The sequence below is a fragment of the Ranitomeya imitator genome, chromosome 9 (assembly GCF_032444005.1).
Source record: "Ranitomeya imitator isolate aRanImi1 chromosome 9, aRanImi1.pri, whole genome shotgun sequence".
NCBI classification, from domain to species: domain Eukaryota; kingdom Metazoa; phylum Chordata; class Amphibia; order Anura; family Dendrobatidae; genus Ranitomeya; species Ranitomeya imitator.
The window spans coordinates 97835228-97861004 of record NC_091290.1 but is presented as its reverse complement, the minus strand read 5'-3'; the positions used below and the strand labels follow the sequence as shown (position 1 = coordinate 97861004).

The 25777-nt window shown below is 43.6% G+C and overlaps 1 protein-coding gene across 1 annotated transcript in view; it reads left to right on the top strand.

The window, feature by feature from the left end:
- Positions 1 to 25777, top strand: part of SLC12A4 (solute carrier family 12 member 4) — a 450549-nt gene that overhangs the window by 274091 nt on the left and 150681 nt on the right. Inside the window, exons 11-13 of the mRNA XM_069740162.1 lie at positions 18991 to 19048; positions 22323 to 22497; positions 24458 to 24576. Of these exons, the coding sequence (XP_069596263.1) occupies positions 18991 to 19048; positions 22323 to 22497; positions 24458 to 24576 (352 nt within the window). The remainder of the gene's footprint in view (positions 1 to 18990; positions 19049 to 22322; positions 22498 to 24457; positions 24577 to 25777) is intronic.

The following is a 25777-nucleotide window of genomic DNA, read 5'->3' as shown; positions in this document are numbered from 1 at the left end:
AGAATTTCCAGGGGAGTCAGGCACAAAACTCCTAGAAAGAGCATCCGCCTTCACATTCTTTGAACCTGGCAGGTATGAAACCACAAAATTGAAACGAGAGAAAAACAGTGACCAACGAGCCTGTCTAGGATTCAGACGCCTGGCAGACTCAAGGTAAATCAGATTTTTGTGATCAGTCAAGACCACCACACGATGTCTAGCACCCTCCAGCCAATGACGCCACTCCTCAAATGCCCACTTTATGGCCAAAAGTTCCCGATTACCCACATCATAATTCCGCTCAGCGGGCGAAAATTTTCTAGAAAAGAACGCACATGGCTTCATCACCGAGCAATCGGAGCTTCTCTGTGACAAAACCGCCCCCGCTCCAATCTCGGAAGCATCAACCTCAACTTGGAAAGGAAGCGAAACATCAGGCTGACGCAACACAGGAGCAGAAGAAAACCGGCGTTTAAGTTCCTGAAAGGCCTCCACAGCCGCAGGAGACCAATCAGCAACATCAGCACCCTTCTTAGTCAAATCCGTCAAAGGCTTAACAACACTAGAAAAATTAGTTATAAAACGACGATAGAAATTAGCAAAGCCCAAGAACTTCTGCAAACTCTTAAGAGATGCAGGCTGCGTCCAGTCACAAATAGCCCGAACCTTGACGGGATCCATCTCAATAGTAGAAGGGGAAAAAATATACCCCAAGAAAGAAATCTTCTGGACTCCAAGGAGACACTTTGAGCCCTTTACAAACAAGGAATTAGCCCGCAGGACCTGAAACACCTTCCTGACCTGCTGAACATGAGACTCCCAGTCATCAGAAAAAAACAAAATAGCATCCAAATACACAATCATAAATTTATCCAGATATTCACGGAAAATATCGTGCATAAAGGACTGGAAGACTGAAGGAGCATTAGAAAGTCCGAAAGGCATTACCAAATACTCAAAATGGCCCTCAGGCGTATTAAATGCGGTTTTCCACTCATCACCTTGCTTTATTCGTATAAGATTATACGCACCCCGAAGATCAATCTTAGTGAACCATTTAGCCCCCTTAATGCGAGCAAACAAATCAGTCAACAAAGGCAAAGGATACTGATATTTTACGGTAATCTTATTCAAAAGACGACAATCTATACAAGGCCTCAAGGACCCATCTTTTTTGGCCACGAAAAAAAAACCTGCTCCCAAAGGGGACGAAGATGGACGGATATGTCCCTTTTCCAAGGACTCCTTAACATAATCCCGCATAGCAGTATGCTCTGGCACTGACAGATTGAACAAACGACCTTTAGGAAATTTACTACCAGGAATTAAATCTATAGCACAATCGCAATCCCTGTGAGGAGGAAGCGAACTGAGCTTAGGCTCCTCAAAAACATCCCGATAATCAGACAAAAATACAGGAACCTCAGAAGGAGTAGATGAAGCGATAGAAATCGGAGGTGCATCATCATAAACCCCCTGACATCCCCAGCTTAACACAGACATTGTTTTCCAGTCAAGGACTGGATTATGAGTTTGTAACCATGGCAGACCAAGTACTAGAACATCATGTAAATTATACAATACCAGGAAGCGAATCACCTCCTGATGAACGGGAGTCATACGCATGGTCACTTGTGTCCAGTACTGAGGTTTATTCATAGCTAAAGGTGTAGAGTCAATTCCCTTCAAAGGAATAGGGACTTCCAGAGGCTCAAGACTAAACCCACATCGCTTGGCAAATGACCAATCCATAAGACTCAGGGCAGCGCCTGAATCTACATAGGCATCGACGGAAATGGATGATAATGAGCAAATCAGAGTCACAGACAGAATGAACTTAGACTGTAACGTACTAATGGCAACAGACTTATCAACCTTTTTTGTGCGTTTAGAGCATGCTGATATGACATGAGCTGAATCACCACAATAAAAGCACAACCCATTTTTCCGCCTATAGTTTTGCCGTTCACTTCTAGACTGAACTCTATCACATTGCATTGTCTCAAGTGCCTGTTCAGAAGACACCGCCAAATGGTGCACAGGTTTGCGCTCCCGTAAACGCCGATCAATCTGAATAGCCATAGTCATAGACTCATTCAGACCCGTAACATAGTTAGTAAGGCCGAAAAAAGACATTTGTCCATCCAGTTCAGCCTATATTCCATCATAATAAATCCCCAGATCTACGTCCTTCTACAGAACCTAATTGTATGATACAATATTGTTCTGCTCCAGGAAGACATCCTGGCCTCTCTTGAACCCCTCGACTGAGTTCGCCATCACCACCTCCTCAGGCAAGCAATTCCAGATTCTCACTGCCCTAACAGTAAAGAATCCTCTTCTATGTTGGTGGAAAAACCTTCTCTCCTCCAGACGCAAAGAATGCCCCCTTGTGCCCGTCACCCTCCTTGGTATAAACAGATCCTCAGCGAGATATTTGTATTGTCCCCTTATATACTTATACATGGTTATTAGATCGCCCCTCAGTCGTCTTTTTTCTAGACTAAATAATCCTAATTTCGCTAATCTATCTGGGTATTGTAGTTCTCCCATCCCCTTTATTAATTTTGTTGCCCTCCTTTGTACTCTCTCTAGTTCCATTATATCCTTCCTGAGCACAGGCGCAGGGAACCCCACCATAACATCTTTAATGGCCTCAGAAAGGCCATCTCTGAACTTTGCAGCCAGGGCGCACTCATTCCACTGAGTAAGCACTGACCATTTCCGAAATTTTTGACAATATATTTCTGCTTCATCTTGCCCCTGAGAGAGAGCTAATAAAGCTTTTTCAGCCTGAATCTCCTGGTTAGGTTCCTCATAGAACAAACCCAATGCCAGAAAAAACGCATCCACATTAAGCAACGCAGGATCCCCTGGTGCCAATGCAAATGCCCAATTTTGAGGGTCACCCCGCAGGAAAGATATAATAATCTTAACCTGCTGAGCAGGGTCTCCAGAAGAGCGAGATTTCAAAGAAAGGAACAGCTTGCAATTGTTCCTAAAATTCAGAAAACTAGATCTATCTCCAGCAAAGAACTCTGGAATAGGAATTCTAGGTTCAGACATAGGAGCATGTACAACAAAATCTTGTATATTTTGAACCTTAGCAGCAAGATTATTCAAGCTGGAAGCTAAACTCTGGACGTCCATGATAAACAGCTAAGGTCAGAGCCATTCAAAGATTAAGAGGAGGAAAAAAAAAAAAATCAGCCAGGCTGCAATTAAGGCTAGGCAGCAACCTCAGAGGAGAGAAAAAAAAAAAAAAACTTCCTCAGACTACTTTTCCTCCTACTTCAGCCCAAACATTTTGGCCGGCTATACTGTCAAGATTCCAATGGCAGGGAATCACAAAAGGACAAGCACCAACGAGCTCTAGGGTGATGGAACCTGAGCTGACCGCGACCCTAACCTGAACACACGAATAACAATAGCCGGGGAACGTGCCTACGTTGATCCTAGACGTCTCGCACCAGCCGAAGATCTAACTTCCCCTATTAGAAGAAACACAGACCTCTCTTGCCTCCAGAGAAATACCCCACAGAAATAGCAGCCCCCCACATATAATGACGGTGAAATGAGAGGAAGGCACACACACAGTATGAAAACAGATTCAGCAAAATGAGGCCCGCTAAAACTAGATAGCAGAGGATACAAAAGTAAACTGCGCGGTCAGCAAAAAACCCTTCAAAAAACCATCCTGCAATTACTTGAACTCATGTTCCAACTCATGGAACATGAGGAGCAATTACAGCCCACTAGAGCAACCAGCAGCAAAGAAACAATTATATGCAAGCTGGACAAGACAAAAATAAAGCAAAACGTGGAACAAGAAAATCAAAAACTTAGCTTGTCCTGAAGATTACTGAAGCCAGAAGCTGAGGTAACAAAACACTCTGAAAACCTTGATAGCCGGTGGGGAAATGACAAGAAAGCCCGGTTAAATAGGAAACTCCCAAATCCTAATAGAACAGGTGGACACCAGAGACAGCAGAACACAAATCACCCAGTACCATCAGTAACCACCAGAGGGAGCCCAAAAACAGAACTCACAACACTGGACCTGTAGAAGTGCTGGTGTAGCGCAAATCTGTCGTCATCCTGTCTCTCTCTCCAACACACTCCCTGCCCTCCACTTTGCTTGTATTGGTTCTATGGACTAAGGAATAAAGGACACTTGCCTGGTGAGTGTTGCTTTTATTTACTTGGATGCAAAATTTGGTATTTTTATTGAGTACCACCAACAGATGTGATGCACTTCATATTTCTCTACAAGACTATTCATAGGCTGAGAATTGTGCCTGTTCAGTTTCTCTTAACATACACATGTATATACACTGCACATACGGTACAGACCAGCCTGTATCATCTCCAGCTCCTGTGGACACTTGCAGTTAAAAGGGAAATAGTCCTGAAGAGAGAATTTGCATATTCCCAGTGCCTTCTGGGATAAGAGAAGAGTCTCCGCGAGCTCAAAGAACACTGGATTTTGGCCGTTGCAGCTGAAAGGAGAACATTGGTATACCGCGCCTCCCGGCTTGCGAATTTTGGCATATTTTTCACCACTTTAATATCTTTTTTTTATAGTAAGAAAATGGAAAAGGCCAGGAGCCATTTGGTGAACAGTATTTCTTGCTACATGTTCACAGATTTACCAGTGGAAAAGCCAAACTTCACATGCCAGAAATGGAAGCTTGTGCCCCTGTTGGAGGAAAAGTTGCAAAATCTAGGAGAGGTTAGCTACATTGAAAATCATTATGGAAAGTGAAGAGTTCTTAGACAGAGCAGAATTATCTCTTCATGTTAGAGAAAAAGAAGAAATTCCAAGTGCACCTGATGAAACAGAGGAATGGTAGCATGTGACAGAGAAGCAGGAGGATCGGGAGGCAGTCGACACCCATACTACTGAGGAACCAATACCAGTCTCTCACACAGCAGAAGGACGGAAAAATGCATCAAGATAAGACTTTGCCCACAAAGAACAACCTTGAACAACCTCAGTCTTCCTGAATGGAGAAAGAAAAATGTTGCAAAAAAGAAACAGAGTTGTGGTCATGGGGGATTCTCTGTTGAGAGGAACAGAAGCCTCAATCTGCAGACTGGATATAACCTCCAGGTGCAAAAATTAAAGATGTGTCTGACAGGATATCAGGACTCTTCAGACCTACAGATGACTTCCCATTTCTGCTAATGCAGTGTAATTTGTTCCCACATGTAAGAAATGACCAGGAAACCATCTGCAGTGACTTTGAAAACTTAGTGGTCTTCTCTTCCATCTTTCCAGTGGATGGCCATGAAACAAGGAGGTGGAATAAGATTCTGCAGGTGAACAACTGGCTACGTCGATGGTGCCGTCAGCAAGGATTTAGATTTCAGGATCACGGAGTGAATTACCTATACGATGGACTACTTGTTAGAGATGGGGTGCACCTTACGAAGACTGGAAAACATGTATTTGGAAGTCTCCTTGCTACACTCATCAGGAGAGCTTTAAACTAGAACAATATGGGAAGGAAAGCAAAAGGCCAGAAAAAGCCTTACACCTGACAAATACTATTGAGAATTCTGCTATTGGAAGTGGAAGGGAAGAACAAAGACAACAAAATCTAAATAATAAAAATATTAGAGAAAGAGAAACCAATCACAAACTAAAATGTTTTTATACAAATCCACAAAGGATGGGCAACAAACAAGGAGAATTGGAACAACTAACGCAGGAGAAGAAATATAATGTCATTGGAATCACTGAAACTTATTTGCAAGAAACAGATAAACGAGAAGGAGGTGTTGCATTGTATGTTAGAAAAGCGTATATCTGCACAGAGATTGAGCTTCAGAGACTGGGAGTTCTGTGGAAACTGGGTAAGAATACAAGGACAGAACAATGGAAAGGACACAATTGTAGGCATTTACTACAGTCCACCTGTGCAAGCTGAACATATGGATGAACTCTTTAAGCATCAAATGGCCAAGTTATCCAAATAATATGACAAAGTTGTCATGGGAGATTTCAACTATCCAGACATTTGTTGGGAATCTCAGGCAAAACAGGTCAAGCAAATTCTTATCCTTTCTTGCTGACAATTTTATCTTCCAAAACATAGGAGAGAAAGTAAGGGGATCTGCTACCTTAGATCTAATCCTTATAAATAAAGAGGAAATGGTTGAAGAGAGTAAGAGTAAGTAAGAGTGGCTGGGACCCTAGGAGGTAGCGACCATGCTATTTTAGAATTTTGGATAACTAGAGGAGCAAGACCTGTGAAGACTCAGACTTCAAGGTTAGTTTTCAGAAAGGCAGATTTTAAGGGACTCAGAAAGAGAATCGGAGGGATCCAATGGCTGGATATCCTGAAGGACTAAAATGTCCAGGAAGGATGGGAAATCTTGAAAAATGAATTCCGTTAACAATTCCGAAAAGAGGGAAGAATAGGAAGCACTCAAGGAAACCAGGATGGATGAACACAGAACTTAAACACATGCTAAAAAGGAATAAAGAAATGTTTATCAAATGGAAAGAGCGAGCCATATCTAAAGAAGAATATAATGCTGTCTGCAGAACCCTTCAGATGTGCTAAAGCTGACATTGAATTAAGGCTTGCAAGGGACGTCAAACGCAATAAAAAAGGATTTTGGGGATATGTCAAAAGAAAAGTCAAAGATGCTATAGGATTTTTGCAAGATGAAAATGATGAAATGGTAAGAAAGGATGTTGAGAAGGCCGAACTTTTAAATTCCTATTTTTCTTCTGTTTTCTCTCAGAAAGGAAAAGTAACATCAACTGATTTTCACTGTCCTATTATGGGAATAGAAGAATCCAGGATATCTATAAACAGAAAGATAGTGAGGAAACACTTGGCTAACATAAATTAATTCAAGTCTCCAGGTCCAGATGAATTACACCCCAGAGTACTGAAGGAGATAGCAGAAGAAATTTTTGAACCACTCTCCATAATCTTTGATAATTCTTGGAGGACAGGAGAAGTCCCAGAAGACTGGAGAAGAGCAAATGTTGTTCCTGTCTTCACAAAGGGGAAGAAGGTGGACCTAGTGAACTATAGGCCGGTGAGTCTGACGTCTATACCAGGAAAGATCTTTGAACAAATTATTAAACAACATGTATGTAAGTACCTGGATAAGAATGAAGTGATTAAACTGAGTCAGCATGGGTTTGAAACTAATAAGTCATGTCAGACTGACTTAATCTCCTTCTATGACAGAATCACTGACTGGGTAGATCGGGGAAATGCTGTAGATATAGTATATCTTAACTTCAGCACAGCATTTGACAAAGTATCTCACACAATCCTGATTGAAAAAATGACTCAGTATGGAATGAACAAGGCAACTGTTAGGTGGTATCTTAACTGGCTTAGTGATCGGACCGAAAGAGTGGTCGTAAATGGCTGCACATCCAGTTGGAAGAATGTCTCAAGTGGGGTACCACAGGGCTCTATCCTGGGCCCTGTATTGTTCAACATCTCTATCAATGATTTAGATGAAGGAATTGAAGGTAAACTGATTAAATTTGCTGATGAGATGACACAAAGCTAGGAGGGATAGGTAATACTAGAGAAGAGAGAGAGAGGATTCAAAAAGATATAAATAAACTGGAGCAGTAGGCAGCAACTAACATAATGGTTTTTAACAGGGGAAAATGCAAAGTACTACATCTGGGCAATAAAAATAAAAAAAAAAATATACAGAATGGGAGAAATAGTGCTAAGCAACAGCACATGTGAAAAAGACTTGGGTATACTAATAGATCACAGACTGAACATGAGTCAACAGTGTGATGCTGCAGCAAAAAAGGCAAATATAATTCTGGGATGTATTAACAGAAGCATACAGTCTAGATCACGTTAAGTGATTGCCCTCTACTGCTCTTTGGTCAGACATCATCTGGAATACTGTGTCCAGTTTTGGGCACCACATTTTAAAAAACATCAACAAACTGGAGCAAGTTCAGAGAAGAGCTACCAGAATTGTGACTGGTCGGAAAACCATGTCCTATGAGGAGCATTTACAGGATTTGGGAATGTTTAGCTTGCAAAAATGAAGACTGAGAGGTGACTTAATAGCTGTCTACAAATATCTCAAGAATTGAAGAAAACAACCGCACTCAAGATATGAATTTGCGTCATAAATGTGCAAATTTTTATAGGGAACACCACAGTGATGTAATCAAATGTTGATTATATCACTGTGGTGTTCCCTATTAAAATTTTCACATTTATGACGCAAATTCATATCTTGAGTGCGGTTGTTTTCTTCAATTTCTGAACTGTCTGGATTTTTCCGGGTTCAGCCAGCACCAGCTCCATACTGTGAGTGCACGCCTTTTTCCTTCATTACAAATATCTCAAGGGCTGTCACATTGTAGAAGGATCATGTTTATTCTCATTTGCACAAGAAAAGACTAGAAGCAATGGGATGAAACTGAATGGGAGGAGACACAGATTAGATATTAGAAAAACTTTTTGACACTTGGGGTGATCAATAAGTGGAACAGGCTGCCACGAGAGGTGGTGAGTTCCCCTTCAATGGAAGTCTTCAAACAGAGGCTGGACAGACATCTGTCTGGGATGATTTAGTGATTCCTGCTTTCAGGAGGGGGTTGGACCAGATGACCCAGGAGGTCCCTTCCAACTCTTAAAGGGACACTGTCACCTGAATTTGGAGGGAACAATCTTCAGCCATGGAGGCGGGGTTTTCGGGTGTTTGATTCACCTTTTCCTTACCTGCTGGCTGCAATATTGGATTGAAGAATGAACAGTGTTGTGAATTCTGTGGCCAAGCTCCCTCCTGTGGTCGTGAGTGGTACTTCGGCTGGTTCTGTCTATGAGCTTCCTTTGGTGGATGAGAGTGGTACTGCGGCTTCTGAGTTTCCTTCCTCAGGTGATGAGGTTAAGTCGTTAGGTGCTGCTCTATTTAACTCCACCTAGTGCTTTGATCCTGGCCTCCAGTCAATGTTCTAGTATTGGTCTTGCTTTCTCCTGGATCGTTCCTGTGGCCTGTCTATCCTGCATAAGCTAAGTTTTGCTTGTGTTATTTTTGTTTGCTATTTTTTCTGTCCAGCTTGCTATATTGGTTTTTCTTGCTTGCTGGAAGCTCTGGGACGCAGAGGGAGCACCTCCGTACCGTTAGTCGGTGCGGAGGGTCTTTTTGCCCCCTCTGCGTGGTTGGTTGTAGGGTTTTGTGTTGACCGCAAAGCAATCTTTCCTATCTTCGGTCTGTTCAGTAAGTTGGGCCTCACTTTGCTAAATCTATTTCATCTCTGCGTTTGTATTTTCATCTCAACTCACAGTCATTATATGTGGGGGGCTGCCTTTTCCTTTGGGGTATTTCTCTGAGGCAAGGTAGGCTTATTTTTCTTTCTTAGGGCTAGCTAGTTTCTCAGGCTGTGCTCGAGGCGCATAGGACTGGTCAGGAGCGCTCCACGGCTACCTTTAGTGTGGTTGGATAGGATTAGGGATTGCGGTCAGCAGAGTTCCCACGTCTCAGAGCTCGTCCTATGTTTTTGGTAATTGTCAAGTCACTTTGTGTGCTCTGAACTTCAAGGTCCATTGTGTTTCTGAACCACCAGTTCATAACAGTACTGGAGGCCCAAAGTACTAATGCTTCTCAATAGAGGGAAAAGAGAAGTTCTGAGACCATTTTTTTTTCTTTGCACTGTGTTCTGTCTTTCTTTTCCCCTTTACATCAGGGTGGTTCAGAACACAGGTGTGGACATGGACATTCAGGGTTTGTTCTCTTTGATGGATAATCTCGCTATAAATGTACAGAATATTCAAGATTTAGTGGTTCAGAATCCTATGTTAGAACCTAAAATTCCTATTCCTGAGTTATTTTCTGGAGATAGAGCTAAGTTTTTGAATTTTAAAAATAATTGTAAACTATTTCTGGCTTTGAAACCCCGCTCCTCTTTTGACCCAGTTCAACAAGTTAAGATCATTATTTCTTTATTACGTGGCGACCCTCAAGACTGGGCATTTTCCCTTGCGCCAGGAGATCCTGCATTATGTAATATTGATGCGTTTTTTCTGGCGCTCGGATTGCTGTACGATGAACCTAATTCAGTGGATCAGGCAGAGGAAAATTTGCTGGCTCTGTGTCAGGGTCAGGATGAGATAGAGATTTATTGTCAGAAGTTTAGAAAGTGGTCCGTGCTCACTCAATGGAATGAATGTGCGCTGGCAGCTATTTTCAGAAAGGGTCTCTCTGAAGCCCTTAAGGATGTCATGGTGGGATTTCCTATGCCTGCTGGTCTGAATGAGTCTATGTCTTTGGCCATTCAGATCGGTTGACGCTTGCGTGAGCGTAAATCTGTGCACCATTTGGCGGTATTATCTGAGCATAAACCTGAGCCTATGCAGTGCGATAGGACTTTGACCAGAGCTGAAAGGCAAGAACACAGACGTCAGAATGGGCTGTGTTTCTACTGTGGTGATTCCACTCATGCTATCTCCGATTGTCCTAAGCGCACTAAGCGGTTCGCTAGGTCTGCCACCATTGGTACGGTACAGTCGAAATTTCTTTTGTCCGTTACTTTGATCTGCTCTTTGTCTTCCTATTCTGTCATGGCATTTGTGGATTCAGGCGCTGCCCTGAATTTGATGGACTTGGAGTTTGCTAGGCGCTGTGGGTTTGTCTTGGAGCCCTTGCAGTGTCCTATTCCATTGAGAGGAATTGATGCTACGCCTTTGGCCAAGAATAAGCCTCAGTATTGGACCCAGCTGACCATGTGCATGGCTCCTGCACACCAGGAGGATATTCGCTTTCTGGTGTTGCATAATCTGCATGATGTGGTCGTGTTGGGGTTGCCATGGCTACAAGTCCATAACCCAGTATTAGATTGGAAATCAATGTCTGTGTCCAGCTGGGGTTGTCAGGGGGTACATGGTGATGTTCCATTTCTGTCTATCTCATCATCCACCCCTTCTGAGGTCCCAGAGTTCTTGTCTGATTACCGGGATGTATTCGATGAGCCCAAGTCCAATGCCCTACCTCCGCATAGGGATTGTGATTGTGCTATCGATTTGATTCCTGGTAGTAAGTTTCCTAAGGGTCGACTGTTTAATTTATCTGTACCTGAGCACGCCGCTATGCGGAGTTACGTGAAGGAGTCTTTGGAGAAGGGTCATATTCGCCCGTCATCGTCGCCATTGGGAGCGGGGTTCTTTTTTGTGGCCAAGAAGGATGGTTCGCTGAGACCTTGTATTGATTACCGCCTTCTAAATAAAATTACGGTCAAATTTCAGTACCCATTGCCGCTGCTGTCTGATTTGTTTGCTCGGATTAAGGGGGCTAGTTGGTTCACCAAGATAGATCTTCGTGGTGCATATAATCTTGTGCGTATTAAACGGGGCGATGAATGGAAAACAGCATTTCATACGCCCGAAGGCCATTTTGAGTACCTGGTTATGCCATTCGGGCTTTCTAATGCTCCATCAGTGTTTCAGTCCTTTATGCATGACATCTTCCGAGAGTACCTGGATAAATTCCTGATTGTATACTTGGATGATATTTTGGTCTTCTCGGATGATTGGGAGTCTCATGTGAAGCAGGTCAAAATGGTGTTCCAGGTCCTGCGTGCTAATTCTTTGTTTGTGAAGGGGTCAAAGTGTCTCTTTGGTGTTCAGAAGGTTTCATTTTTGGGGTTCATTTTTTCTCCTTCTACTATCGAGATGGACCCTGTTAAAGTTCAGGCCATTTATGATTGGACTCAGCCAACATCTCTTAAGAGTCTGCAGAAGTTCCTGGGCTTTGCTAATTTTTATCGTTGCTTCATCAATAATTTTTCTAGTATTGCTAAACCGTTGACTGATTTAACCAAGAAGGGTGCTGATGTGGTCAATTGGTCTTCTGCTGCTGTGGAAGCTTTTCAGGAGTTGAAGCGTCATTTTTCTTCTGCCCCTGTGTTGTGCCAACCAGATGTTTCGCTTCCGTTCCAGGTCGAGGTTGATGCTTCTGAAATTGGAGCAGGGGTTGTTTTGTCGCAGAGAAGTTCTGATTGCTCGGTGATGAAACCATGCGCCTTCTTTTCCAGGAAATTTTCGCCTGCTGAGCGAAATTATGATGTTGGCAATCGAGAGTTGCTAGCCATGAAGTGGGCATTCGAGGAGTGGCGTGTTATAAACAGGTAATTCAGAACCACAATGGACCTTGAAGTTCAGAGCACACAAAGTGACCTGACAATTACCAAAAACATAGGACGAGCTCTGAGACGTGGGAACTCTGCTGACCGCAATCCCTAATCCTATCCAACCACACTAGAGGTAGCCGTGGAGCGCTCCTGACCAGTCCTATGCGCCTCGAGCACAGCCTGAGAAACTAGCTAGCCCTAAGAAAGAAAAAATAAGCCTAGCTTGCCTCAGAGAAATACCCCAAAGGAAAAGGCAACCCCCCACATATAATGACTGTGCGTTGAGATGAAAATACAAACGCAGAGATGAAATAGATTTAGCAAAGTGAGGCCCAACTTACTGAACAGACCGAAGATAGGAAAGATTGCTTTGCGGTCAACACAAAACCCTACAAACAACCACGCAGAGGGGGCAAAAAGACCCTCCGCACCGACTAACGGTACGGAGGTGCTCCCTCTGCGTCCCAGAGCTTCCAGCAAGCAAGAAAAACCAATATAGCAAGCTGGACAGAAAAATTAGCAAACAAAAATAACACAAGCAAAACTTAGCTTATGCAAGAAGACAGGCCACAGGAACGATCCAGGAGAAAGCAAGACCAATACTAGAACATTGACTGGAGGCCAGGATCAAAGCACTAGGTGGAGTTAAATAGAGCAGCACCTAACGACTTAACCTCATCACCTGAGGAAGGAAACTCAGAAGCCGCAGTACCACTCTCATCCACCAAAGGAAGCTCATAGACAGAACCAGCCGAAGTACCACTCACGACCACAGGAGGGAGCTTGGCCACAGAATTCACAACAGTGGCGTCATTGGCTTGAAAGAGCTAAGCATCCCGTGGTGGTCTTGACTGATCACAAGAACTTGACTTATCTCGAGTCTGCCAAACGGTTGAATCCTAGACAGGCTCGTTGGTCGCTGTTTTTCTCCCGTTTTGATTTTGTGGTTTCGTACCTTCCGGGCTCTAAAAATGTGAAGGCGGATGCCCAGTCTAGGAGTTTTGTGCCCGACTCTCCGGGTTTGCCTGAGCCGGCGGGTATTCTCAAAGAGGGGGTAATTTTGTCTGCCATCTCCCCTGATTTGCGGCGGGTGCTGCAAAAATTTCAGGCTAATAGACCTGACCGTTGCCCAGCGGAGAAACTGTTTGTCCCTGATAGGTGGACGAATAAAGTTATCTCTGAGGTTCATTGTTCGGTGTTGGCTGGTCATCCTGGAATCTTTGGTACCAGAGATTTGGTGGCTAGATCCTTTTGGTGGCCGTCTCTGTCGCGGGATGTGCATTCTTTTGTGCAGTCCTGTGGGATTTGTGCTCGGGCTAAGCCCTGCTGTTCTCGTGCCAGTGGGTTGCTTTTGCCCTTGCAGGTCCCGAAGAGGCCTTGGACACATATCTCTATGGATTTTATTTCGGATCTCCCCGTCTCTCAAAGAATGTCGGTCATTTGGGTGGTTTGTGATCGCTTCTCTAAGATGGTCCATTTGGTGCCCTTGTCTAAATTGCCTTCCTCCTCTGATTTGGTGCCATTGTTTTTCCAGCATGTGGTTCGTTTACATGGCATTCCAGAGAACATCGTTTCTGACAGTTTGTTTCGAGGTTTTGGCGAGCCTTTTGTGCTAGGATGGGCATTGACCTATCCTTTTCCTCGGCTTTCCATCCTCAGACAAATGGCCAGACTGAACGAACCAATCAGACCTTGGAAACATATCTGAGATGTTTTGTTTCTGCTGATCAGGATGATTGGGTGTCCTTTTTGCCTTTGGCTGAGTTCGCCCTTAATAATCGGGCCAGCTCGGCTACTTTGGTATCGCTGTTTTTCTGCAATTCTGGGTTCCACCCTCGTTTCTCTTCAGGGCAGGTTGAGTCTTCGAACTGTCCTGGTGTGGATACTGTGGTGGATAGGTTGCAGCAGATTTGGGCTCATGTAGTGGACAATTTGACTTTGTCCCAGGAGAAGGCTCAACGTTTCGCTAACCGCAGGCGCTGTGTGGGTCCCCGACTTCGTGTTGGGGATTTGGTTTGGTTGTCATCTCGTTATATTCCTATGAAGGTTTCCTCTCCTAAGTTTAAGCCTCGTTTCATTGGTCCATATAGGATTTCTGAGGTTCTTAATCCTGTGTCTTTTCGTTTGACTCTTCCAGCTTCTTTTTCCATCCATAACATGTTCCATAGGTCATTGTTGCGGAGATACGTGGCACCTGTGGTTCCATCTATTGATCCTCCTGCTCCGGTTTTGGTTGAAGGGGAGTTGGAGTATATAGTGGAGAAGATTTTGGATTCTCGTGTTTCGAGACGGAAACTCCAGTATCTGGTTAAGTGGAAAGGTTATGGTCAGGAAGATAATTCCTGGGTCTTTGCCTCTGATGTCCATGCTGCCGATCTGGTTCGTGCCTTTCATGTGGCTCATTCTGGTCGGCCTGGGGGCTCTGGTGAGGGTTTGGTGACCCCTCCTCAAGGGGGGGGTACTGTTGTGAATTCTGTGGCCAAGCTCCCTCCTGTGGTCGTGAGTGGTACTTCGGCTGGTTCTGTCTATGAGCTTCCTTTGGTGGATGAGAGTGGTACTGCGGCTTCTGAGTTTCCTTCCTCAGGTGAGGTTAAGTCGTTAGGTGCTGCTCTATTTAACTCCACCTAGTGCTTTGATCCTGGCCTCCAGTCAATGTTCTAGTATTGGTCTTGCTTTCTCCTGGATCGTTCCTGTGGCCTGTCTTCCTGCATAAGCTAAGTTTTGCTTGTGTTATTTTTGTTTGCTATTTTTTCTGTCCAGCTTGCTATATTGTTTTTTCTTGCTTGCTGGAAGCTCTGGGACGCAGAGGGAGCACCTCCGTACCGTTAGTCGGTGCGGAGGGTCTTTTTGCCCCCTCTGCGTGGTTGTTTGTAGGGTTTTGTGTTGACCGCAAAGCAATCTTTCCTATCTTCGGTCTGTTCAGTAAGTTGGGCCTCACTTTGCTAAATCTATTTCATCTCTGCGTTTGTATTTTCATCTCAACTCACAGTCATTATATGTGGGGGGCTGCCTTTTCCTTTGGGGTATTTCTCTGAGGCAAGCTAGGCTTATTTTTCTTTCTTAGGGCTAGCTAGTTTCTCAGGCTGTGCTCGAGGCGCATAGGTCTGGTCAGGAGCGCTCCACGGCTACCTCGAGTGTGGTTGGATAGGATTAGGGATTGCGGTCAGCAGAGTTCCCATGTCTCAGAGCTCGTCCTATGTTTTTGGTAATTGTCAGGTCACTTTGTGTGCTCTGAACTTCAAGGTCCATTGTGGTTCTGAATTACCTGTTCATAACAAATAACATTTCTAATATAAAGCATACATGTAAAGCTGTAGACATTGGTCTCCTTGTACAAGCCAAGGGACCGAGGTAATAAATATGCTAATAGAATGTGCATATAGCAAAGTAGTATTCACCCAATCAATTAATTATATAAACAGATAGAAAACTGTTTTGGAATTAGTCTCACAAATCTGTTGCACAGTAAAATCAGTTCAATATACATGTAAATGCACAAGAGATAATCTCACCCATAATAGCCTGTGTGTAGTCACGTCTCACAATGGACGACAGCCCCAACGCGCGTTTCACGTGTGCTTCCTCAGGGGGCCGTGACTCCATGTGTGCTCAGTCGATAATATATAGGAGCAGATTAATCAGTTCAATTGCCGCCAGATTTAACGTTATGGAGTAGGCAGGGGAATTGGCGCATGCGCGGTGCGAATTACCGCCACAGTGACGCTGCTTCCGGCATTCACAGTGACGCTTCGGGTAGGGGAATCCCCAGATGATGTCATTTGCTGCAGGCATCACAATCGAGCGCCGTCGGCAGCGCCAACAAACGTATGGAATAGACGGTGGGTCAACCACAGAAACGGCCCCCAAAAAACAAACAGAGTAAACCATGAAGTACAATAATGAATCAGATATTAAATATAACAATGTTACCAAAGGTACAAAATAATTCACCTTCCGTATACAGACAAGGACACCTAAAGTGTAATAATGGTGATATAGGAAAGTATGTAAAAAAAACTAATCAAAAATCAAGTGATGAAATAGATATACATATGAAAATACATAAATAGATAGATCTAACATGCAAATGTGTCCATATTTGCACAGAGAAGGTGAAAAGTAATCAATAACAATATCTAACAATAACCACCAGTAAAAATGGGTATACAAAACTGTGTTAGTATAAGTATAAGGCATAGTTAAGGGGTGCACCCGGGGAGCCCACCACACCCGACACAAGTTTCGCACTGAAATGCTTCGTCCAGTGTGAAACGTGTGTTATGTGTGGTGGGCTCCCCGGGTGCGCCCCTTTGGTAATTATGCCTTACTTATACTAGCATTTTTGTATACTTATTTTTACTGGTGGTGGTTGTTGTTCCTGGGTCTTTGTCTCTGATGTCCATGCTGCCGATCTGGTTTGTGCCTTTCATGTGGCTCATCCTGGTCGGCCTGGGGGCTCTGGTGAGGGTTCGGTGACCCCTCCTCAAGGGGGGGGGGTACTGTTGTGAATTCTGTGGCCAAGCTCCCTCCTGTGGTCGTGAGTGGTACTTCGGCTGGTTCTGTCTATGAGCTTCCTTTGGTGGATGAGTGGTACTGCGACTTCTGAGTTTCCTTCCTCAGGTGATGAGGTTAAGTCGTTAGGTGCTGCTCTATTTAACTCCACCTAGTGCTTTGATCCTGGCCTCCAGTCAATGTTCTAGTATTGGTCTTGCTTTCTCCTGGATCGTTCCTGTGGCCTGTCTATCCTGCATAAGCTAAGTTTTGCTTGTGTTATTTTTGTTTGCTATTTTTTCTGTCCAGCTTGCTATATTGGTTTTTCTTGCTTGCTGGAAGCTCTGGGACGCAGAGGGAGCACCTCCGTACCGTTAGTCGGTGCGGAGGGTCTTTTTGCCCCCTCTGCGTGGTTGTTTGTAGGGTTTTGTGTTGACCGCAAAGCAATCTTTCCTATCTTCGGTCTGTTCAGTAAGTTGGGCCTCACTTTGCTAAATCTATTTCATCTCTGCGTTTGTATTTTCATCTCAACTCACAGTCATTATATGTGGGGGGCTGCCTTTTCCTTTGGGGTATTTCTCTGAGGCAAGGTAGGCTTATTTTTCTTTCTTAGGGCTAGCTAGTTTCTCAGGCTGTGCTCGAGGCGCATAGGACTGGTCAGGAGCGCTCCACGGCTACCTTTAGTGTGGTTGGATAGGATTAGGGATTGCGGTCAGCAGAGTTCCCACGTCTCAGAGCTCGTCCTATGTTTTTGGTAATTGTCAGGTCACTTTGTGTGCTCTGAACTTCAAGGTCCATTGTGGTTCTGAATCACCTGTTCATAACAGAACAGAGAATGAACTTCAATCCAATATTGCAGCCAGCATGCAGTCAACGGGTAAGGAAAGGGTGAATCAAACACCCGAAAACCCCGCCTCCATGGCTGAAGATTGTTCCTTCCAAATTCAAGTGACAGTGTCCCTTTAACATTCTATGAGTCTATGACTGGCCGCACATGGACTGGGGAACAATGTTCAGGAACTGGTCTTAGTGGGATCAGGAATGAGTGAAATTATAAAGACAATTAAAAAGTGAAAGATTAGTTTATTGACTTCTATAAAAGATTAAGAAAAGAAATCTGCAAACAGGTCATGTGTACCTTTATGTTTCTAAGAGCTTCCTTGCTCTCCCTTACCATTCATTTGATTATCTACCAATTCCTAGCAGCACAATGCACTTTAGTACTACGCATATCTTTAAATTATGGGATTAATCCCAGATATTAGTTGCTGCCACTAACTCAATTTGGACTCTTTGAGCATTGCAAACTGAAATTTTAATATATTCTGCGTTTTTGAGGTGCAAAGATCTGTGTACATTACTTTTAGTGAGGATTGGGCTGCTCTTTATACCCACTTTATGAGCAATAACTGTAACAATGAAATATGTTTGACTGAATACCTATTGTTTTATTCCCGGTGTTGAACATTATACTTGTGATCTTTCTAATTGGACCTTTGCGCTGTTACCTGCTTGGTGCTCATCTAGGTACATACCATTTGATGTCTAACACAGTCATCTGTGGATTTCCACTATTTTATACTAGGCCCTAAAAAGAATCTAAATCAAATTGGTTTATTTCTATTTGGACACACCACTATTGAAATATTGTACCTTTCTTTACAAGGGGTCTATATACTTTGACTTTCACAAGCACTAACTGTGCATATATATGTTTTTCAATAAGTGTAATACCCTCCCTCCCCCCCCCCCCCCACTCATTTTCTAAGGAAAAAGGGCTAAATTCATACTAATGAAGTACATGTATATTTTGGACATATTTCTTGTCAGTGTACCCTTTTTTGCTTATATTTCTTCATCACCTCCTCCTATCTCTCCTTTACAGGACTTTACTCCTTTTAAAGGCGAGACCAAACAAACTTTAGGCATACTTATCCCTGTATTTGCAGATCTGTTTTGCAATTTGTGTATCCCATTGGTGTTTTAATTTTAAGTAATCAATTGTTTTATAAAGATTTTTTTTTACTTTCTTAAAAAATATTTGTTTTTTGCTATTTAAACATAAGCACTTGAAATATTACACTTGGAAGCCAGGCGCAAAAATTGTGTTGCATAGTGTTGTCTGGAGTCCATTGGAGATCTTGATGTTGTGTAGATCTCATATTGTTACAACTATTTCTGCTGCCACCAAACAGGATAATTTACTTGCATATGGATATACAGTAAGTAATGAAATCTTTTTTTTTTTCTGATTAAAAAAAAAATCATGGTCAGGATGAGTTTGAAAGTCAGTCAAGTATGGATACTGCTTGTGGGACTGATGAAAACAGCCACACAAATTAAACTTTATATCAATTTGCTACCTTAACATTAATGTTCAGATTTCAGCACAGTCATCCTTTTTGGAGCGTGTATCGAGGGAGTGGTTTTAAGAGACAAGTAAGTTATATTTTCACTGACTAATTTTTGTACTGTTGTTTAGTAACAGAATCTGTGAATCTGCATACAAATACTTCAAAAGCACAACAATAATTTGAAGAAAAATGGAAAAATTTTTCTATTGTCCCAGATATAATAAAACCATTGTCATGCTGCCTTTTTGACAGTCCTTTTTTGCCTTTTATTCTTATTCCCCAACGGTTGGTAATTGCACTCAATCCAACAGATCTTGCTAACATTGCATCTACTATTTGGTGAGTAAATACAACTTGATGCAATATATTGAAGTCACCACACAGTCACACTTTGTAACTGGGCTTATTTATCTTCAGAAACGTAGGTTACAAATATTGTGTTGAAGTCCACGTAGCATAAAAAACAGCCTTTTTTGAAGGATTTATTGTATTTGTAGTAGACATGTAGAAGGGTGACCTATTATCCCAAATTCAGTACCAGAGGATGGCAAAGTGACTCACGTGGGCACGACAAGGTTCATCTGAATCCAGTGCAGGCTGCTTTGTGGTTTGCAAGACATAAGAAATAGTTATGTCATCAATCCACCATCCACAGTGATTGGCTGCAGTGGTCAGGTAACTTTTATGATGACGCGCTGCTCCTAGTCACCTGACCTCTGTAGTCAGTTACAAGCTGCAATGGTCCAGAGGCTGGTTGAACATTGAAAATCACCACTTCCAGTCTTTGTGCTGGCTCTACATAGGTGCCAGTAGGTGAGTATGACGTTGTTAATTTTTGCCCCTGGGCATGTTCAGTTTGAGGGACACAGAAACTATGGGTTACTATGCTGCTGCCTCCAGGCTGACAGTAAGAAACTTAAAAGAAGAAAAAAAAAAAGCGGACTCAACCTCACCAGGCTACAATTGGGTAGCTGACACCCAGTTATTCAGTTTACCTTAGTGTCCTTCAGAGGCAGACATGGGTCTGAGTAGAAGGCCTGTTTTAGCCTTAAGGTGCCACTTTTAGACACATTGAGTGGATATTAAAGATTCCCTTTGAGGCTGCTAGTTCAGTACATGTTTCATTCTTTTGCTTTCTCTGTCCTCAATGCGGTCTCCATCTTATCTTAGTCTCTTCTACCTACGGTCCTTGATGGCTGGGTTAGAGAATAGTCCTCCTAGGGGAACGCGGGCCACATCCATCTCATTCGAGTGTTAATGCATGTCGTTCAGATGATTTCTGTTGTGTTGCCTGGATTGCCAGGGCGTTTGGGAAATTTTACAACTTTGGTCTCCTGAGAAGCCTATTTCCTTCATTAGAGTTTCCATTGATGGGTGACTGGGCAGGGCGAAGATCTGAGCTCTAATAAATTCCAGGGAAATCTTGGTCTTTCCCTATTACGGCAGGATTTTCCATCCCCAGGTTGGACTGAATATTTTAAATAACTGCAAATTCAGCTTTCTTCAGATTGATTCCAGAACTCCTATTCTTTGTTTCAGATGCCCTCACAGACCACCAGGTAGACCTTTTGCAACAGTCTCCTCTTCTGCTGAATTTTTTGGTCGTTTAATTTAACAGCAGGACTGTTAGTTCCACGGTTCATAGTGTTTCGGGCCTTTCAGATTTGGTTTGCTTGACTAGGATTAGGGAACAAGAATCTTATACATCACTTTTTTACCATTATATTTTGAAAGTGTCTTGTTCTTAAGTGAGAACCTATTGGCAATGCTCTTATGGCAATGTGCTCATTTTTTAATTTTTGCATGGCTCTCTTGAGCCAGGGTTGGGCCAGGTTCCTGTCTTGGCTATCCTGGTCCAGGCCATAGTTAAGGATTGGCCACCGTATTGGAATCCCTGGATCTGGAGGACCTCAATCTGGTCTTTGAGTCCTTTGAGTCTACTTCTTTTGTGCTGATCAGAAAGATCTCTCCATTCCGGCCTTCTGGCAAGGTGATTTTTTTTTCTTCGCTCATCCTTGTAGATTGTGAGCCCTTGCGGGCAGGGTCCTATCTTCTTATTTACCAGTTGTGACTTGTATTGATTAAGATTATTGTACTTGTTTTTTTATTATGTATACCCCTCCTCACATGTTAAGCGCCATGGAATAAATAGTGCTATAATAATAAATAATGATGATAATCCATTAGGCAAGGCTCTGAAGGGAGCTCTCTCTTGTGTCTCTTTTCTGGGACACCCTAATGAGGAGATTGTACTCCTTTGTTTAGGTGCTTCACTTCTGATTTCCCTGAGAGGTTCTTACACAATCTGACTTAATCAGAGGTGTGCAACTCTACCTGTTTCTCATAGCTCCGTTTGGACATTCGATTGCCTTGTGGGTCATCCCATTATACTCTGGAAAAGGTCAGACCACCTCTATGGCATCCATTGTTTTCTAGTTTAGATCTGCCAAAGCAGGGTGTCGAGTTATGCTAGGGTGCCCCCTCCAGGGCTCTGTTCCCCATAGGGTGGAAGACTCCAGGATGTTATGCTTCCAGGGCCACTACTAAGGCTACTTTCACACTAGTGTTTTTTGACGTACGTCACAATGCGTCGCTTTGGAGTAAAAACGCATCCTGCAAAGTTGCCCGCAGGATGCGTTTTTTCTCCATAGACTTTCATTAGCGACGCATTGTGACGTATCGCCACACGTCGCATCCGTCGTGCGATGGATGCGTCATGTTTTGGCCGACCATCGGCACAAAAAAGTGCCATGTAACATATTTTGATGCGTCGAGTCCGCCATTTCCGACCTTGCATGCGCGGCTGGAACTCCGCCCCCTCCTCCCCAGACCTTACAATGGGGCAGCGGATGCGTTGTAAAACTGCATCCGCTGCCCATGTTGTTCTTTTTTTTTTTTTTCGCAGTTTGCGTCGGTACCTCAGGCCGACGCATGGCGACGGCCCCGTACCGACGCTAGTGTGAAAGTAGCCTAAGACTTATGTCCACATCATTGTAGAGCTCTATCTTTTGGGTCTAGGGATGGAAGTCTTAGCAATAACTTAATAGCTGGTTGTTGAAACTGAATAGCTGGGTGTTGACTGCCTTAGTGTAGCCTGATGGTGAGGAGTCAGGTTTTTTCTCAAGATGTATTCTTAGTTTCAGCCTTCAAGTTGCAGCTTATTATCCCTTGGTTCCTGTGACTGTGAGAGACATTTTACGGTGAGAACCAAAATTCCTTGTATTTTGCCCAGACAAGTAATTATAAACCATGCATGCTATTGTAAGGTTAGTACACATACTAGGGTGTATGTTTGCTAGCTGTATTTGTTTGAAATCTTTTCATAAACATATTTAAGCAAACTTGTTTTCTTTTTATAGATACGGTTATGCAGTGGACAAGAACCTAGTAGTAGGGACTTTATCATGGCCTTCTCCATGGGTTATAGTTATAGGATCGTTCTTTTCTACTTGTGGAGCTGGGCTTCAAAGTCTGACTGGAGCGCCTCGGTTACTGCAAGCAATTGCGAAGGACAATATAATTCCATTTTTGCGAGTGAGTGAGCAAACAAACTACGATTTCATTAAAAGGGTTCTTTACAAAATCATAATGTGGTCCCAGTTTTATGCATGTATAGAATTAACCATGTGTAAAAACAACTGATTTTTAAAACCTGCCCTTACTTGCACCTGTTACCCCCAAGGCTGTCTTTACCATTCATTAGGTTAAAGTACCGTCACACATAACGATAACGTTGCTTTTTGTGACGTAGCAATGATATCGTTAAAGAAATCGTTATGCGTGACAGCGACCAACCATCAGGCCCCTGCTGGGAGATAGTTGGTCGCTGGGGAAAGTCCAGGACTTTATTTCATCGCTGGATCACCCGCTGACATCGCTGAATCGGCGTGTGTGACGCCGATTCAGCGATGTCTTCACTGGTAACCAGGGTAAACATCGGGTTACTAAGCGCAGGGCCGCGCTTAGTAACCCGATGTTTATCCTGGTTACCATTGTAAATGTAAAAAAAAACACTGCATACTTACATTCTGGTGTCTGGTGACGTCCCTCGCCTTCAGCTTCCCGCACTGACTGTGAGCGCCGGCCGGCCGTAAAGCAGAGTGTGCTTTACGGCCGGCGCTCAGTCAGTGCGGCAAGCTGAAGACGAGGGACGTGACCAGACACCGGAATGTAAGTATGTAGTGTTTTTTTTTTTTTACATTTACAATGGTAACCAGGATAAACATCGGGTTACTAAGCGCGGCCCTGCGCTTAGTAACCCAATGTTTACCCTGGTTACCCGGGGACTTCGGGATCGTTGGTCGCTGGAGAGCTGTCTGTGTGACCCCTCTCCAGCGACCAAACAGCGACGCTGCAGCGATCAGCATCGTTGTCTAGATCGCTGCAGCGTCGCTTAATGTGACGGTGACTTTAGACTGCGTTTTTTCCACAGTCCTCACTGAAAACAGCTGCATTTGCACCTTTTTGACTTTTTCTAATTAGATAAAAACAGAAGCACCTGTGACCCTGTCTAATAAAACATCCCCCAGACACACTCACAGGACACCCTCCTTGCCTTGACGGTGGCAGCGTTGTAGCTTGCCTCAGATAATCTGTGCTCAGCTCTGTTGTGCATGTAGTGTTGAATATGATCATGCCCTGGTGATCTCCGTGAACCACCAATGATGTGTCATAGTAAATTGCAGTGAATACTGGTTAAAGGGAACCTGTCACCTGAATTTGGCGGGACCGGTTTTCGGTCATTTGAGCGGAGTTTTCGGGTGTTTGATTCACCCTTTCCTTACCCGCTGGCTGCATGCTGGCCGCAATATTGAATTGAAGTTCATTCTATGTCCTCCTTAGTACACGCCTGCGCAAGGCGGAGTTTTCGGGTGTTTGATTCACCCTTTCCTTACCCGCTGGCTGCATGCTGGCCGCAATATTGGATTGAAGTTCATTCTATGTCCTCCGTAGTATACGCCTGCGCAAGGCAATCTTGCCTTGCGCAGGCGTGTACTACGGAGGACATAGAATGAACTTCAATTCAATATTGCGGCCAGCATGCAGCCAGCGGGTAAGGAAAGGGTGAATCAAACACCCGAAAACTCCGCCCATATGACCGAAAACCGGTCTCGACAAATTCAGGTGACAGGTTCCCTTTAAATAGTGGGTTGCACTCAAATAGTCAAAAAAGATCTTGTCCATCTAAATAAAAATTCCCCCTGTTGAGCGCTATCTAACTTCATCAGGAAGTATATTAGAAAGAGCAGAGCAGAAGGCAGGGCCTGCAACACTGAGGAGGAGCAGTGTGCTACTAGGACACGTAATTTTAGCAGATAGGAATAAGATTGGCCATTTAGCTCTGTGAATCCAGATGCACAAAAATGAATGTTTTCCTCATTTTTTTACAGCACAATTCTCTATGTAAATAAACCCACAGGGCCCTTCTGTCTTTCCTGGTGTATGATGGCAACATACTGGATGACACATAAATGGTGTAATTTACTGTTTATAGGTTTTTGGACATGGTAAAGCAAATGGTGAACCCACGTGGGCGCTTCTTCTGACTGCCTTAATTGCCGAACTGGGAATTCTAATTGCCTCGTTGGACATGGTAGCACCAATATTATCAATGTAATAATGCATATGTGATAAATAAAATATTCAAATGTTTTAATGGATGAATATATCAATAGTGAGTTTGTATTAACTTAAAGTTTCTTATTGGGAGAGAGACCCCACCATACAATGTCTGAGCCGTGGGACCCTAGAAACAACAGCGCTTGCTCTATGCATTAATGCGCACTGGATAATACAGCATATTGATAGGAATATTTAACTTGCGTGTTATTAGAAAAACAGGAAAATATACCGGTATCTAAAATATGTTTTATTATTTCTTCTGTTAACCCGTGCACCTCATGTGATAGAATACTATGTTCTCATATTTATATTGACTGATTCCAGAGAGCAGCAGATTATCTGCCCAGCTTGTTTAGCTGAGCTAGAGGGATAACTCCCATGTATGGATGTAGAATTATTGAACTGCAGAAATGCCAATTGTTTCCTTTTTAAAGGGAACCCGTCAAACCCCCCCCCCCCCTTGGCGTTTTTAACTAAAAGAGCCACCTTGTGCAGCACTAATGCTGCATTCTGTCAAGGTGGCTTTTTCATTTGGGGTCCCTTCCAACAATGCAATATTCATTTTTTTAATTTGCCCACCATACTTGTAGTCTGTCCGGGGGAAGGGGCATGTCTTTTCCCCCCGGACGCAAATGCCTCCCAGCCATCACTTGGCCCCTCAGTGTGCCGGCTGCCGCCTCCTGTGCCCTCATTAACATCCCCGACGCCTGCGCTTTAAGTTCCGTTTTCGGGCATGCGCAGTTTGCGCTGCCCTTCTACTCACATCACATGATGGGAACTTACAGTGCAGGCACTGGGGACGTTCATGAAGGAACAGGAGGCGGCGCACAGAGGGGCCGAGTGATGGCTGGGAGGCGTTTGTGTCCAGTGGGAAAGACATGCCCCCCAGACAGACTACAGGTATGGCGGTCAAATTAAAAAAATGAATATTGCAGCGTTGGAAGGGACCCCAAATAAAAGGGCCACCTAGACAGAATGCAGCATTAGTGCTGCACAAGGTGGCTCTATTAGATAAAAACGCCAGGGGGTGGTGACAGGTTCTCTTTAAATGGAACCTGTCACCCCCAAAATCGAGGGTGAGGTAAGCCCACCAGCATCAGGAGTAACTATAGCTAACTATAGATAACTATAGCATTCTGGAATGATGTAGATAAGCCCCCAATGTATCCTAAAAGATGAGAAAAAGAGGTTA